Source organism: Propithecus coquereli, unplaced genomic scaffold (assembly GCF_000956105.1).
Source record: "Propithecus coquereli isolate 6110/MARCELLA unplaced genomic scaffold, Pcoq_1.0 Scaffold242, whole genome shotgun sequence".
In the NCBI taxonomy this organism is placed as follows: domain Eukaryota; kingdom Metazoa; phylum Chordata; class Mammalia; order Primates; family Indriidae; genus Propithecus; species Propithecus coquereli.
Genome location: NW_012147975.1, coordinates 3,580,935 through 3,595,619, shown reverse-complemented (window position 1 = coordinate 3,595,619; position 14,685 = coordinate 3,580,935). Strand labels below are relative to the sequence as shown.

The window sequence follows — 14,685 nt, the reverse complement described above, 5'->3', positions numbered from 1 at the left end:
CTTTATTCTGAGTGCAAGTGGAAGCCATTGGAGAGCTTGGGTAATGGAAGTGACGGACCCAATTTACATATTTTAAAGACCACGTGGCTGCTGCATGGTAAAAAGAGTAGAGATGAAGGCGAGAGTGAGGGCAGAGAGACAGCGAGGAGGCAGTTGTGGTCATCCGAGAAAGGGACAGGGGTGGCCTGGCCTAGGGAGGAGGTGGTGAGACATGGGTGGAGTCTCTTGAGGAGGCGGAATGGCAGCCCTTGCTGGCAGGCAACTATGGGGAATAGAGGAGGAGGAAAAACAAGAGATGCCCTTTAGGTCTTCGGTTTGTGCCATTTGATCACTGAGATGGGGAGACTGGGAAGAAGGTGGTTGGGCAGATGATTGAGAGCCCAGTTTGGGTGTGTTGGGTTTGGTGCTGTGAGCCGTCCAAGTGGAGGTATCAAGGGAGCAGCCCAACCAGAGTCCCTATGTCGCCTTCGCTTCTCCAAACACAGGAGAACACAGTGAGATAATACAGCTCCACGGACAAGGGAGCGTAGAGCCCACGCGTGCTAGGATAGCATAGCTACGCAACAGCGTGAGCACACCTCTCCAGTGTGGACGTCTTCCTGCGTGTGGCTTCACCACCAGCCTGGCCGGGCTCTCGTGACTTAGGAAGGCCCTGCCATTACTGAGGGGTGGCCTCTCGGAGGTGGAAAGGCCTGTGGTCACTGTTCCCCACACCTACTCACTGTCCTCCCTCTTTCCTTGCTGGGGCCCTGGCCTAGTCCCTGGGATGACATGGTGCTGGCAGCCCAGGCCCAACACCCAGCTGGGGAGGCCCCACCTTTCTTCAGGGGTTGTTGTCTGCCTCCCGAGGCCTCGATGAGCACAGATACGTACGTGTGATAAGCCCAAGTGCACAGCTGCCACCCCGACTGCCCGGGGAGCTGAGCTGGGCCTGGCAGCCCAGGCCGAGGTGTCTCTGGCTTGGCCATGGCCCACAGGGGGACCCAGGCCTGGGGCCCGCATCGTGCTTGCCTTCGTCTACTGGAGTCAAGCGTTGGTGTGACGTGCTTGTCCACTGGGGCAGAGGCCGGGGTGAATACGCAACCAGGACTCGGGAGCCCTGAGGCTTTGTCAAAGCGCACGTCGTGACTGTGGATGGGCACTTCGCCGGCTCCTCCGTTGCAGCATAATGAAGGGCGGGCCAACCTCCAGTGTCCTCTCAGCAATCGGATTTTACAACTCGCAGGCGTGGTCACCTCAGCTGTTTCTCTCTCTGTCCCTTCCTTGGTTCCCTGGGTCTCAGTGACCCAGAAGTGGAGCAGAGACCAGCAGGAGGCCCCCTCTCCCCAGCCAGCATGTGGGTGCCAGCTGGGTTTGCGGTTAAGCAGAGGAGGGCGACCTCGGCAGGGACAGGGCGTGACGTGCAGGGGAGGGTGCAGCCGGCCCTGCCCGCTGGGTTTTATCAGCGAGCTCCTCCGACATACACAGACCAGAGCTCTGTATACACTCGCAGTCCCCCACGCTCCATCTGTCTCCCCGCACGTCTAAACACTGAGGGCGCCAAGTGCCTGCCCTCCTCCTCCTCCTCTCACCTCCCCCCGTCACTGAGGGGAGTGACAGAGACTTAACATCCTGAGGAGACAGGGCCAGCCAAGGTAGGATGGGCCACCTCGGTCAGGAGGCCAGTGCTGGGTAGGAGGCCCAGAGAGATGAGGGAGCGGAGACCTGTTTCTGGCTGTCCAATCTGGGTAAAACAGGCTGGGTGTCATCTTACACGTGAAAACTGATGTCTGGGGTCAGAATTTTCCCTTGAAACCAGCTTTCTGGATGCCATCTCCTAACGGGGGCACAGAGCTTTCATTATTTTCATTTCTCAAGTGAATCTGATCAATCAGATGTGTAGTCTGGATGAGCAGCCATAATCCAGTCTCACTCTCCGCCAGCTCCACATCCCAGCTGCCCCCGCCCCTCCGCACCCTCTCTCCTCCCCAGCAACCTGAACCCCGTGATTTACAGCCTGGGCTGTCCAAGGCCTGGAGGCTCCCTCCAGAGGCAACAGCAGACTAGGTGGGAGAGGAAGGGGCTTGCCTGGTGTCAGGGGATGTGGGACACCTTGGGTGCTTATGGAGACAGCGCATAGTGGCCTTCATAGCCAGCCCAGCCCTGGGAGAAAGAGGGGAATGAGTAGAAGCTAGGGTTCCCGTATATCTTCCCAGATCTTAGAAAATGACAGTGTTTAAAAGGTATCATTCCCGTGAAAGCCCAGCTCCCTTCCAGCCACTCCCTGGTCCACTGGGAGAGTGCAAGCAGTGCAGACAGGTGGAGGTGTCTCCTCTCTGCACCACCTCCTGTTCCCTGCATTAGACATCAGCACCTCATCCACCCACAGTGCATCCCCCAGAAAACAGGCAGGGGAGGGGAGAGGTGAGCCCTTATTCCAGCAGAGGAAGCAGTTTTTGCTATCTTTTCACTCTCTCCAAAAAAAGAAAATCTTCCTGGCCTTTGGAGGTTTGGCCAGAGCATGGGTGCAGGGCCACACTGGGCAGATGGGCAGACCGCATGGTGGCCTCCCATTTGCCTTGTTGGAGACTGGGAGGGACCACCAGACCTTCCCTCCCTGGTCATTCCTGCAGTCTCTGGTGGTCTTCCAGTTTTGAGATGGGACATGAAGGGCCATGAAGACTATGAGTCCTGGGGCCCAGAGGTGGTCTCAGTGGGTCACTGGCACGTGTCTCTCATACCCCCAGTGAGTACCACCCTGTCATCCTGGTCGGGACATGCCCGGAAGTGCAACGAGACAGCCAAGTCCTATTGTGTCAATGGAGGCGTCTGTTACTACATTGAAGGCATCAACCAGCTCTCCTGCAAGTAAGTGACCAGTGGGGGTGGGCATGGGGCAAGAGTAGGGTGGGAGATGCTGGGGCAGAAGTGGAGGGCTCTAGGAAAGGCAGCTTCAAGCCGCTGACAAGGGGTCCCCAAGGGGTATAGACGGGGAGGTTTGCCCCACTTCCTGGCCCTTTCCTGGCATATAGGGAGGTGTAAGCTCTAAGGGGCACAGGGGCTTCTGCTGTCCCAGTTTCCCAGGCCCCCACCGCCCCGTCTCCTGATGTCTACCCTTTCCCCAACACCCTTTAAGGAGATGGGGATGCCAGTTTACCTACGCTCTAGGCACTGGGGCACTGGGTTCTCTCCCTCTCTCTCTCTCTTTCTCTCTCTCTCCCCGCCCTCTACCCCACCTCCTTCCCTCCCCACCTCTCAGCAACTCTCCAGACTTTGTTCTTGAGGAACACGTGCCAGGCTGCATCTTCCTCAGCAGTGAGGAGCCTGGCAGGCTCAGGCAGAGCATAGGTTCCAGAGCCCTTGGCAGCTGAGAGTCCTGCTCCTGTAGACTTGAGAAGAAAAGAAGGATCTGCCCAGAACCCAGTACCGACCTCGGGATCTGGCTGCTCTTCCTGCCCTACAGGAGCCCATTGTCCAAATATGCCCCGGCTGCTGCCTGTGCCCCTTAAGCCCCTAACCCCCCTCCATGGGGTGGGGACACCAGCAAGGATCCCATTCTGGCTGTGGCCCAGTGGGAGTTGCGGTGGAGGACAGGCTCAAGTTGGGGCCTCTCTGCCTCCGCAAGGGCCAGAGCCTGCTCACCAGCCAGGCAGGAACTCCAGGGAGCTCAGAACCACCCACTCCCCACAGCAAACAGGGCAGGCGGGAGCAAGGCCATCAGGGCGGGCTTGTTCAGGTCCAGCCAGATCTCCTAGGCAGCTGGGCCCACAGAGCCCCCTCGACAGAGCCTCTAGTAGGTGTGTGAGGAGGGGGAGGGCAGCACAGGCTCTGGCCAGATCTTGGGAAGGAGGAGGAGGGGGGCCTAGTTAACAACTTTGGTTTTTCAAAGCAGCCCAAGCCTAGAGCCCTGGCAAGGTGCCAAAGCTGCCCCATTCCCATGGCATCTGGGCAAAGGTCACCAAAGTCCTGATGCAGAGTCAGAGAGAGGTGTTTGACCTCTCCACAGGCAAGGTCAGACTCAGCACTTCTTGGCTGCCCTGCCTCTGGCCTTCGACTCCAGATCTGCACCCCTCCTTGGCCATTGCCTTTCCCGGGACTGGAGCCTGGTAAGGAGGCCAGGACTTTCAAAGACCCCTCCCTCTGACGTGCTAACGAGGGCCGGAGCCATGCCTCCTTCACACTCGCCCCGTGCAGGGGTAGCTTGGCCTGTACCACCAGGCAGAACTGTGGCTCTTGCCCCAGCTGGCCTCCCTCGCTGGCATCCTCCCCAGCCCTGCCCTTCACCTGCTGCCCTCCCCTTCCCGTCCTCCCCCATCCTGAATCTCAGGAGACAGTCCCAACAGCGACAGCAGGTCCACCAGGGAAGTTCTCAGCCCAGACTCAGCCCTTCATCCCCCGCCCCTTCTGCCTCTAGGATGCTGCCACGTGAGTGTCGCAGACCCTAGGGAACATCCTAGCCTTGAAAATGCTCTGAGCTCTTTGGAATCTAGATCTACTAGAAACTCATAAGAGTACTGGATACCTCACAGGGACAGCCCAGCCCTGTACCCCCTTTTCTTGTCCTCCACACACTCACACCAGGCCTCTCCTTTTCCCTAGCCCTTTGGACCCTTGAAGGAAAGCCAGCATTGCTACAGAAGTGAGCCCTGGCTCCAGGCAGGGACGGTCTCGCCCCAGCCCCAGGACAGGTGCCAGGGCTGAGGGCTGTGGAGGCCCAGGGCTCCAGTGCTGGGCTTGGAGTTCAGTGTGGGAAAGGGGGCGATGTGATACGTGGCTCCCAGAGGGCCCGGCCAGCAAGGCCGCACCCCTAGGGCCCGTGGGTCCTGCCCAGCTAAACCTGAGAGGAGCAGAGGGCAGGAGCCTGAGCTACTATGAAGGTGGTACCCTGTTTCCCCTCAGCCCCCCGGGCAACTGGGCTTCGCTGCTTAGAACTCGAACTTGGTCCCAGAGCCACCACCGCCCCATCTCAACCCCCTCCCTCCGGGTCCAGCCAGGGCTCCTGAAACTGACTTCCCTGACTCCCCTTGTCAGCCCTCAGGGGAGAGGGACATCCCTGGTGGGGATGCAGGTCCTCAGAGCTGTGCTGGAGAAGGGCAGGGGGGAGGGGGGCAGGGCAGAGCCCAGAGGCCATTCTGGGGGTGGGTGAGCTGGGAGGGAAGGGGGGAAGGCCTCTTGGGGTTCCTGATGACACCTGAACGGAATAAAAAGGAAAGAACTTAGGAAATGGAACTCACGTCTTACCATTTGTGCTGTTTGTTTACTTTTTATTTTGATTTTTTTGCATTTCCGCTTAGCTTGGATAATGAAACTACACTGGTCAGTTTCATTCCAGTTTCTATAAAACTCAGTTTTCCTTCCTGGTTTTCTTACACTTGTTGTTGTGTATTGGTTCAGAGTCCTGCAGGGAGTGTTGGAAAACAGGCACGCTCGTCCCTCCTGTTTTTCTGGAATTCAGTGCCAAAAGAAACAGTGTCACTGATACTGAATTTTGTTTTAAAAAAGAAAACTTAGGGGGATTTGAAAATGGGAGTCCAAATCAAGGTGACTGTCCCCTGTCTGGGCCAGACAGGGGCCTCTGCACTCCCTCTTGCTGCTTTCTCCTCTTCTCTCCGTGTGTTTGCAGAGCACAGTTGGTGCGTGACTCTTGGGGACTGGTTCAGGGGATGATGACAGAACAAGACTCTCTTTCCAGCCCTGTGCACATACCAGTGGCATGCCTCCCCCCATCAGCTCATCCCCACCCCGCCCTCCATGTCCAGGCGGTCCCCCGTCCCACAGCCATCTACCTGCCTGCTCATCCCCACCGCATCGCCACCCCTCATGAGCTCAGAGACCCTCACCCCTCCAGTGCCTGGGGCACGCCTTCATCCTCCATCCTCCCCCTCCCCGGGTGAGGGCAGCACACATGGCATTATCCCCAGGCTACCAAAAGGAGAAACTGAGGCCCGGGAGGTGGGGTGGGAAAAGGGGAAGGCAGAGGTCCTGACCTTTCTGTCACCCCAGATACAGCCCATGGGTTCTCCTCTCTGCCCCTTTCTCACCCTGCTCTTCTCCAGCCCTGGGGACAGACCTTCCCAGAGTCGTAGCTGATGACCTGGTGGGAAGGGCTGGGAAGGCTGTTACCTGCTGCTCCTTCTAATCTATCCTCTGTGCCCCTGAAATTCAGAGGCTCAATCCCTGGTTGCTCAATCCCAGACTCCCATCTTGGTTGCTAGGTTAAGGTACCGTACCCTGTACCCTCCTACCCTGGTCTTGGGTGCAGGTTAGAGAAGCTGTAGCCCAGCTCACTCCCAAAGCCTTCTCTAGGGAAGTGCCAGCCTCCTGGATATGGCCCATCCTCAACAAGTGGGACTAAGGAGAGAACTAGGAATGTCCAGGAGCCCTGAAGGAGCAGTGCCCCACAGAACAGCACCGACTATCCGTCCTCTGCACCCCACCCCATGCCATCCCCCAGTGCCCTCTCTTTTGTTCAGCCCACGGGGAGCACACTTTCTCAAGACAGGAAGGGTAGGACCATAATGTTGCATAACTCCAGGGGCACATTCGTGTTGTAGACTGTGTCAATGGCGCCACCTGGAGTTGTGCAACTCAGTGGCCATGAAAGAGACGAGGATGCAGTCAGGGTAGTCCAGGCTGGGTGTGGGAGCAGGGACTCACACGTGTTTAGTTATCCTTGGTCCAAGAGTCATGGGACAGCAGCCCGGCTTGTCAGCAATGGGAATAAATTTCCCTTTGTCCCCTCTTGCCCCTGCACTCCCCCATACTCTCTCTTACACACACTCATACACACTCATACACAGGTGTGCCTTCCTCCAAGAGCCAGGCTGATCTCAGACACTGGACACACACAAATCTATCTCTTTCTTGTTCCTTCATGGATTCCAAGAGTCATTTTGGCAACTTCCTGGGTCTTTATCCTCCACCCCTAAAGGCACTTCTGTTTGAAAAATCACTTCTCCCCCCAAGTCCCCATCCCAAGTGGGTATCACTTTCCAAGAGCTGGGGAAGAAGAGCTGAGCCTGGCTGGAGTGGTTGGGAAGCTTTAGCCACTACTTCCATTTTCCTGGGCTGGGATGATTAGGGATGAGGGCCAGGGATCAGAGAAGGATATATGCACAAGGGACTGATGGTAACCTCCTCCTCCACGCCACCCTGTTCAACAGGATGAGCATGCAGCCGCCCACCCCCACCACTTTCCCAGTACACTCCCCAGCCCGCCTGCACCCCCCACCGCCCAGGCACAGCGCACGCACACTCCCACCACAACCAGGACCAACCTCCTGCCTCCCCTGGGGGAGAGGCCGCTGAGGCCCAGAGAAACTCCAACTCCCTGCTCACCCACCACTCCCATCCCCCACTTCTCTAGATCTGAGGCCACAGGGTTTTCATGAGTATCTATCACAGCCAATGGCCACCGCCCACTAGAAGCCCAAGGGCTGACTGATGGTATATGCTGGAATGCTATGAGGTAGAGAACACTGACCTCTTGAGGAAGTTTAGATTGATTATTGTTGAACAGTAGCCTATTACCGAGGGCAACACTGGTGATGGGCTTACCTGATTTCCTAAGGAAGAAGAAGCAGAGGCAATGGAGACCCATCTCTGAGCAGGGAGATGTGGGCAAGGGGTCAGTCTATCCCTGTCTGTAAGCTTCTCCTTAGGTCTCTGGCCTTGCTGGGGTTCAGAAGAGAGTACAGGGCTGGGCATGTCTCCCAGAGATCTGCGAGACTGAGATTCACTTGAGGAGAGAGGTGGCAGCCAGAGAGCAGAAGGAAGTGCACCTTGTGGGTAAGGACAAGGTCAGGAAGATGAGAGCAGGGGTGCTTCGGGGCATAGGCTAGGCCCGAGGGGAGAACGAGACCCAGGGCAGTCAGGCAGCGGTATAGGAGCAGGTCCCGGGGAAGTGGCAGCGTTTCCCAGGCTGGCTGCCAGTAGGCCCCAGAATTGGAACAGGCTTCCAGGGTCCCCCTGTGAGCCTGCTGCAGCCTCCATTGTGATTCTTGCCACCTAAGGTCACAGTCCCTGCACCCGGTATCAGGAGGGCCAGCTTTGGGATGCTGCTCTTTTCTCTTTCCCTACTAAGCTTTTCCCACATAAATCGCTCTAGGGCAGCCTTCCCAAACCGTGTTCTATGAGGGTTCTTTAAAAACAACTTCCATGGTCAAATAAATTTAGGACACACTGGAAAGTTCAGCTATTTCCTCCTATAAAACTTTTTACAGCCTTTCATATGCTAATGTGCGCTACAGCTCTACCAGGAGCCCTGGGAGTGGATTTCCTAAACTTATTTGGCCACAGAACCCTCTTTGAGAGAATAGATAAAACACCTCCTAGGTCGCTATTGTCACGGACACACAGGCTAGGAACAGCAATCCAGAGTTCTCTGAGCTTTCTGGGGGCTGTTTCATGGATGAGAAAACCTGCCCGGGGCCAAGGAGACAATCCTTCCGTAGGGCCTGGGAGGAGTGGCTCCCAAGAGCTTGGTATTCCTTAAGGCCCCCAGCACCCTGCCAGCTGACTGCCTGGCACAAAGGGGCTACAGCTCTGGCTTCATGGGGCACAGGCAGGTAAGAAGGAAAGTCTCAGTGACCAGTAGGACAATTAGTCAGTAGCTTCCCATCTTCCCCCACCCCACTTCCCTAAATCATCCTCCTCCCTGCCCCACCCCGCCTTCCCTGCCACCCACGGAGCCACATCTATTAGAGAGATGTTTAAGGATTTCCGAGCCCTCCACCCAGCCCCGACTCCAGCCCCTTCAGCTACGAGTGTGACCCCAAGTGCCTGACTTGGTTTTTCTCATTCATCACTGTGCACTTTGATTTCTAACCTTAGCCTCGTGGATGATGCCAGTTTGTTCTGTGATTTTTCCCCTTTTCCTTCTCCAGATGTCCAAACGGATTCTTCGGACAGAGATGTTTGGAGAAACTGCCTTTGCGATTGTACATGCCAGATCCTAAGCAAAGTATGTTTGAAGATACAAACACAAGTCCCTGCTCCTTAGAAAGCTTTCGGGTGCAGTCCCCCCAATGTAGGGCATAGGGCCAGGGGTGTTGGTTGTTTTGATCTTTGGCTGTTTTGTTTTGTTTCTCTTTTCTTTTTTGTATTTTGGTTTGTTAGTTCTTTTGTTTTGTTTTGTTTTGCTTTGTTTTTCATTTTTGGCCTAATCTTTGGGTTTAAAGTTCAGGGCTACAGGTAAGGGGCAGAGTGGCAAAGCCAGTACAAATGGTAACGGTGGCAAGGAACCCAGCTGGCATTGGCAGGAGCCCGTGCCGGGGTGTTGCAATGCCTGTGTCTTGCTATCCTGGCTCTCTCTTTCTGGTTTTCTTTCTTTTGGTAGGTGTCCTGTGGGATACACCGGGGACAGGTGTCAGCAGTTCGCAATGGTCAACTTCTCCAGTATGTCTCTTTCTTCTATTTCTTCTCTTCCCTGGTGACTGACAGTCTTCCCCTGCGGGAGGGATGGGGCCTTGCTTAGCAAGACTGGGGGGGACGTAGGGAGTGTCCTGGGCTCCTCTCAGCCCTCAGTGCTCACCAGAAGCCTGTGCGGAGGAGACCGATACACCCCCTGGCACCCCCACCTCCGTACATCGGCTGTACGGCCTGGGCACAGCAATGCTGGGTTCTCTCCGCAGCAGTCGGGGCCACGCTCAGGCCTCCTCCCCACTTCTGGGCTCAGGCAGCCTGGCCAGAGGGGGAAGAAGCGTTGGCAGAACCTTCACCTGCCTCCGAAGGCTGTTTGAGGGTGCCAGGCTGCTGATGGGGCCAGGCAGTGAGTGTGTGCCTGTGTGTGCTGGTGTGTTTGAGAGAGAGAAAAAGAAGTTCTCAGAAAATCTGTCTTCCAGTCTGGCCAGAGTTTGCTTGTTTTCAGGTTTGGAAATGCGGGGTGAGAGGAAGGGGGATTGAGGGAGAGCAGGACCCAGGGCAATGGTTTCCATGGATACCAGCGACATTTATGTGGCTACAGGATGGGGCGGGGGCGGGGAGTGCTGCAGATGCTAAAAGACAGAGGGAATGAGGACTCAAGGGATAATTGGTGACTCTCTCCAGGACCTCTCTGGTCTTAATACCTATCTAGGATTTCATTCCCTTCTTTACTTCCACTTCTGAGGTTGGAGCTTTATGGTTTACACAGTTTGCTAAGGAAAAAAAAAATGAGCCCTGTGACCCAGGACGCAGCCGTAATTGTGGAGTGTTTTACTTGGGGCCTGGGAGCAGTTCCATCGAGTACCACCAGGTGGAGGTACAGCAGAGCAAAAAGCCACTGGCCGGCAGTAGATTCCGTCTGGGGCCTTGTGGTCTATTGGTCTGCAAGGCCTGTCCCTTGTCACCCATCCCATCCTGCAGAAAAGCTAGGCCCCTGTCCAGCCCACCCGCCACCTCCTCCTCCCTAGGGAGGACAGCTGGGTCCCATGAGGAGTTAGGAAACGGAGTGTGCAGGTGGTACCTGGATGTTAGGACGTAGAACCCAGGAAAATGCTGCAGGCGGGGCCCAGGGGGCCATTTAGGTAGCCCTCAGAGAAAAGGAGTTTGGGACCTGGGTCTCAGGGAGGATAACTCAGCCTTTCCCGGCCCTCCTCAGATCACAGCATAAAAGCCCGGAAGTGGGGCCGGGCGTGGTGGCTCACGCCTGTAATCCTAGCACTCTGGGAGGCTGAGGCCGGTGGATCGCTCAAGATCAGGAGTTCGAGACCAGCCTGAGCAAGAGCAAGACCCCATCTCTACTAAAAATAGAAAGAAATTATTTGGACAACTAAAAATATATAGAAAAAATTAGCCGGGCATGGTGGCACATATCTGTAGTCCCAGCTACTCGGGAGGCTGAGGCAGGAGGATTGCTTGAGCCCAGGAGTTTGAGGTCGCTGTGAGCTAGGCTGATGCCACAGCACTCTACTCCAGGCAACAGGGTGAGACTCTGTCTCAAAAAAAAAGAAAAGCCCAGAAGTTACTCCCAACCCAACCCAGCAGGGGGGTAGAGGCCCCAGCGGGTGGGGACTGGTCAGCCCAGAGGGCCAACTGTCTTAGTAAAGTGTGGGAGGCAGCACTCTTGCCAGGCCCCTCTGTTGGCAGAGGCCAGGGAGGAAGACTACGGTGATAAAGGCAGAGCTTATGGATGGGACGTGTGACCCAACAGAATTCTCTAGAACCCAGGCTCCGGAAGAATTTCAGAGTCGTGTTCAGCCCCATGTGGAGGATTATAGAGCAGGAGGGACTTCAGGTGGAGGCAGAGCAGCCAGGCACAGCCACGGGCAGGTGGGAGGGGCAGTGGGGTCATATTCCTTCCTGCCGAGAGCCTCCTGGGCTCATGGGACTGTTCTGGACAGGGAGTCCCGGCCTGTCCTGAATCAGAGCAGCAGAGCCTCGGGAGCTCGGGCCGTTGTCCAGGGCCTCCCTGCCAGCTGGGCTACTTCCGCTTTCAGCTCAGCTCTGCTGGGCGGGTGAGCAGGGCCTCGGGAGCCCAGAAAAGAGCCGGCACAGGCAGCGCAGGCCTTCCTGCCTAGTGTCACCAGTATCACAACTGCTCCCTTTCTGTAGAGGACTTGCGTTCTTCAAGCACTTTCCCAGAGAGCACTTCATGCACTGCTCTAGCGGATGATTGCTGAAAAGGTAGTGTAAAGTGCTAGTTAAGTGTTCTGGCTTCGGATTCAAATAGACCTGAATAAAAATGCTGGCCGCTGAGCTTACTAGTTCTGGGGCCTCCTTTTACCTCTCTGCATTTGTTTTCCCTTCTGTAAAATGGAGTAGGCAGCGCTTATGCCTGTAGCGTTGCTGTGTGGATGGAACGAAGTGCTGCCTGTGAAGGGCTCAGCAGGAAGCCTGCTGTTGCTGCTGGATCCCGGGCCTCTCCCAGTTCTAACGGGCACGTGGGGGCAGCACCACCCCGAGAGCCTGACTCCCTGATCTTTGCAGCCTGCCCAGACGGCATCTAGACCAGGTTATGTTTTGCAGAGACCAAGGGAACAGGGCCTGTGGCCACAATAGCACTTTGAGGCTTCTCTTTTTTCCACTGACAGCTCCTCCACTCCCCAAGAGTTAAAGCTTGTACATCTGTACGCCGCCATGTGAAAGAGCACACGTGCCTGCACGTGCAGACAAAGATACACAAGCACGTGCTTACACACCTGCACACACGAGCAGACCACAAGCACGTGCTCATACCTGCACGCACCTCGCTGCCTCCTTGCCTAGGCACCCTATCATTGTGTGTCACGGCACGCGTGCAGGATGAAGACTTTGCATATTGTCTCGTAAGCCTGGCCCTACAGGGAGTCTGGCATCAGGTTGCCATAGTTACTAGTCAATATACAAATTTCTGGCTAATAGGACCTTCCTGTGACTTAGTGGTGCCACCCCATTCTGGCTGAGTGGCAGCCCATGAACATAATGAGTGGGAAACTGTTTACTTAGCTGAGGCAGACACGGCCATAGGCCCCTCAGAATCCAACCCATGCTTCCCACTGAGACAGCTGCCTACCTGGTGACTGGCCAAGCCCTCAGTGACCTTGCCAATCATGGCAGCCACCACTGGCCTTTGACTCAAAGAGGAGGCCAGTCAGGGGCTCCAGAAGCTGCTGCTGCTGCTGCTACTATTTGATTCCCAGAGGAATGACACAAAAGAAAACTCTTAAGGCTTTGGGATCCCTGCTCACTTCTCCAGATGGCCACTGTCCCCAAGCCTGTCCAGAGACTCAATGAGCAGGCATAGCCATGGCTTAGCCCCAGCGGACCAGAGACCTGGCCTCCAGCCCTTCTGCCTCCTAATTTGCTGGGTGACCTTGGGAAAGTGTGCTAGCACCACTGGGCCCCAGCTGCCTCATCTAATACAACACCTTGTCCAAAAGTGGGGCACAGCCCAGCTCTATGGACCCAGTCCCCTTAGTGTCCCAGGTGCTGTGGTCAAGCTGGGCTGCACTCTCTCAGGGAAGCATGGCTGGATATCCAAACCACGTGAGCTCCCTACAGCTGCCTGAAGGGTCCCTGGGTCACAGGATTAACTACTCAGTAAGAACTGCCCTAGGCCCTTTGAGAATTATAAAGTGTGTACTGTCTGCTCAGCACAACTCGCCAGCCCTGCGAGAGCCTGGAACAGAATGGACAGACTGTACTTATGGCAACTTTTTCCTACCTCCAAGAAGTCAGAGTAAAACTGAAAAGAAACCAAAAATTCCAGATCACTTGGGCTTAACAGGAGTGCAAGAAGGGCTTGTTCGGAAAGGCTGGGATTAATGCTTCGTTCGTGTGGTCTCTGCATGGAACCGGGGGTCAGAGCCCCCGGATCTTCCTCAAGGCTCTTTCGGTCAGAGCCATCTTAGTCCCTGGCTCAGAGTACGCTGCTCTCATGCCCTTTTCCAAACGCAGAACCTTCTGGAATCCCTATTAGGAAGCAGACGAGAGATCTAGGGGCGGGTAGTGCACAGGACTTCCTGCTGACTGCCCCACGCTCTCCTCCTCCTGTGGCAGATGAGAGCATCAGGCACAATTTCACACGCTCTATGGATCTAGCGGAGCTGATGGTGCCGACAGGGAAGCCAGAGAGTGAGCGGGTCCAGACTGGGCGGGAGCGGGACCCTGGCACACGTGCTGCGCTCGTGCTGTCCAGGCCCGCCGCATCTTCCTGTAGCTGCGCGCAGGCTCGAAGGACAGACGGGGAAACAGAAACTGTGACTTACTCACATCCGCATAGCAAATTAGGGACCAAACTGAGACTCGAGGCCTGCAGACAGGTGCTGGCTGCTACGTTAGAATGGTCAGTGAGCTTTTTAAAAACACGGTTGAGATTTCTGAGGTCCCGCCCCAGAACCTGATTCTATTGGTCTGGCTGATTCGGAAGCTCAGCCAGGTTTGCAAAGCCCCCAGGATCCCATGACCAGGCCTGATCCCTGTTCGACACACAGAGACTGAGACCTCTCTAAGTTGGGTATCACTCAGGGTCGCACAGCAGGTCAGGGGCAGAGCCGACCCTTGAGTCAGGGCCCTTTTATCTCACCCCTCAATGGCATAGGTGTCTACCTCGCAGGGCCCTGAAATTCATAACATGATCCCAGTTCCAAGACTGTAATTTGCCCACCGCTCGAGGAGCTCAGGTGTTCCACAGTGAACCCACTCGCCTCTTCGTCTGAGCTGCAGTTCACTGTGCTAAGCAGTAAAACCGGGCTCGGGCACCATGGCCCAGCCCTGTAGCCTTCTAGGGTGTCGAGTGGAGAAGTGACCCGCTGCCTGGAGCCTCCCCCTGTCCCCGCTCCTGCTCCCCCACAGGCTTGGAGGCTCCCTGCCCAGGCTGCAGGTAGCTGCGCAGGCCAGCTAGGCCCGTGGGGCAGGGCAGAGACACGGGGCTGCTCTGGGGACCTCATGCCCTCGTTCTGAACAGAAAAAAGGGCCCCACGAGTGAGCTAGGGGCTGGACACGCTGTCTGCAGGAGGGCGCCGCAGGCCTGGTGCTGACACCGGGAGGAAGAGAAGGGGGCTCTCAGACCCCCGAACCCACTCACCCTTTCCTCCCAGGGGACATTTGCCGACTGACTCTTGCGCCTCTGCCTCCCCACCAGGTACTAACCCCACAGTTCATCTCGAAAGAACCCATCCTGCCTGCTGATTCTAACATTTCCTCTCTCTGCCCTTGTTGGGGCTCTCGGGGACTGGGTGCCAGGGATGGAGCTCAGGAGGCTGGGAGGGGACACTACTAACCTGCTTTCACCTCACAGGCTGGCTG

General features: G+C 56.3%; 1 protein-coding gene across 5 annotated transcripts in view; it reads left to right on the top strand.

Moving 5' to 3' along the window:
* NRG2 (neuregulin 2) overlaps positions 1-14,685 on the top strand; it is a 180,184-nt gene that overhangs the window by 154,231 nt on the left and 11,268 nt on the right. For 2 of the 5 annotated variants that reach the window (XM_012646345.1, XM_012646343.1), the window contains exons 4-5: positions 2,727-2,847; positions 9,317-9,375. The exons of 1 other annotated variant lie outside the window; for it this stretch is intronic. In XM_012646345.1, coding sequence (XP_012501799.1) covers positions 2,727-2,847; positions 9,317-9,375 — 180 coding nt within the window. Of the gene's footprint in view, positions 1-2,726; positions 2,848-8,864; positions 8,942-9,316; positions 9,376-14,685 lie in introns of all 5 variants that reach the window. 2 more of the 5 variants (XM_012646344.1, XM_012646342.1) reach the window with 1 other exon arrangement.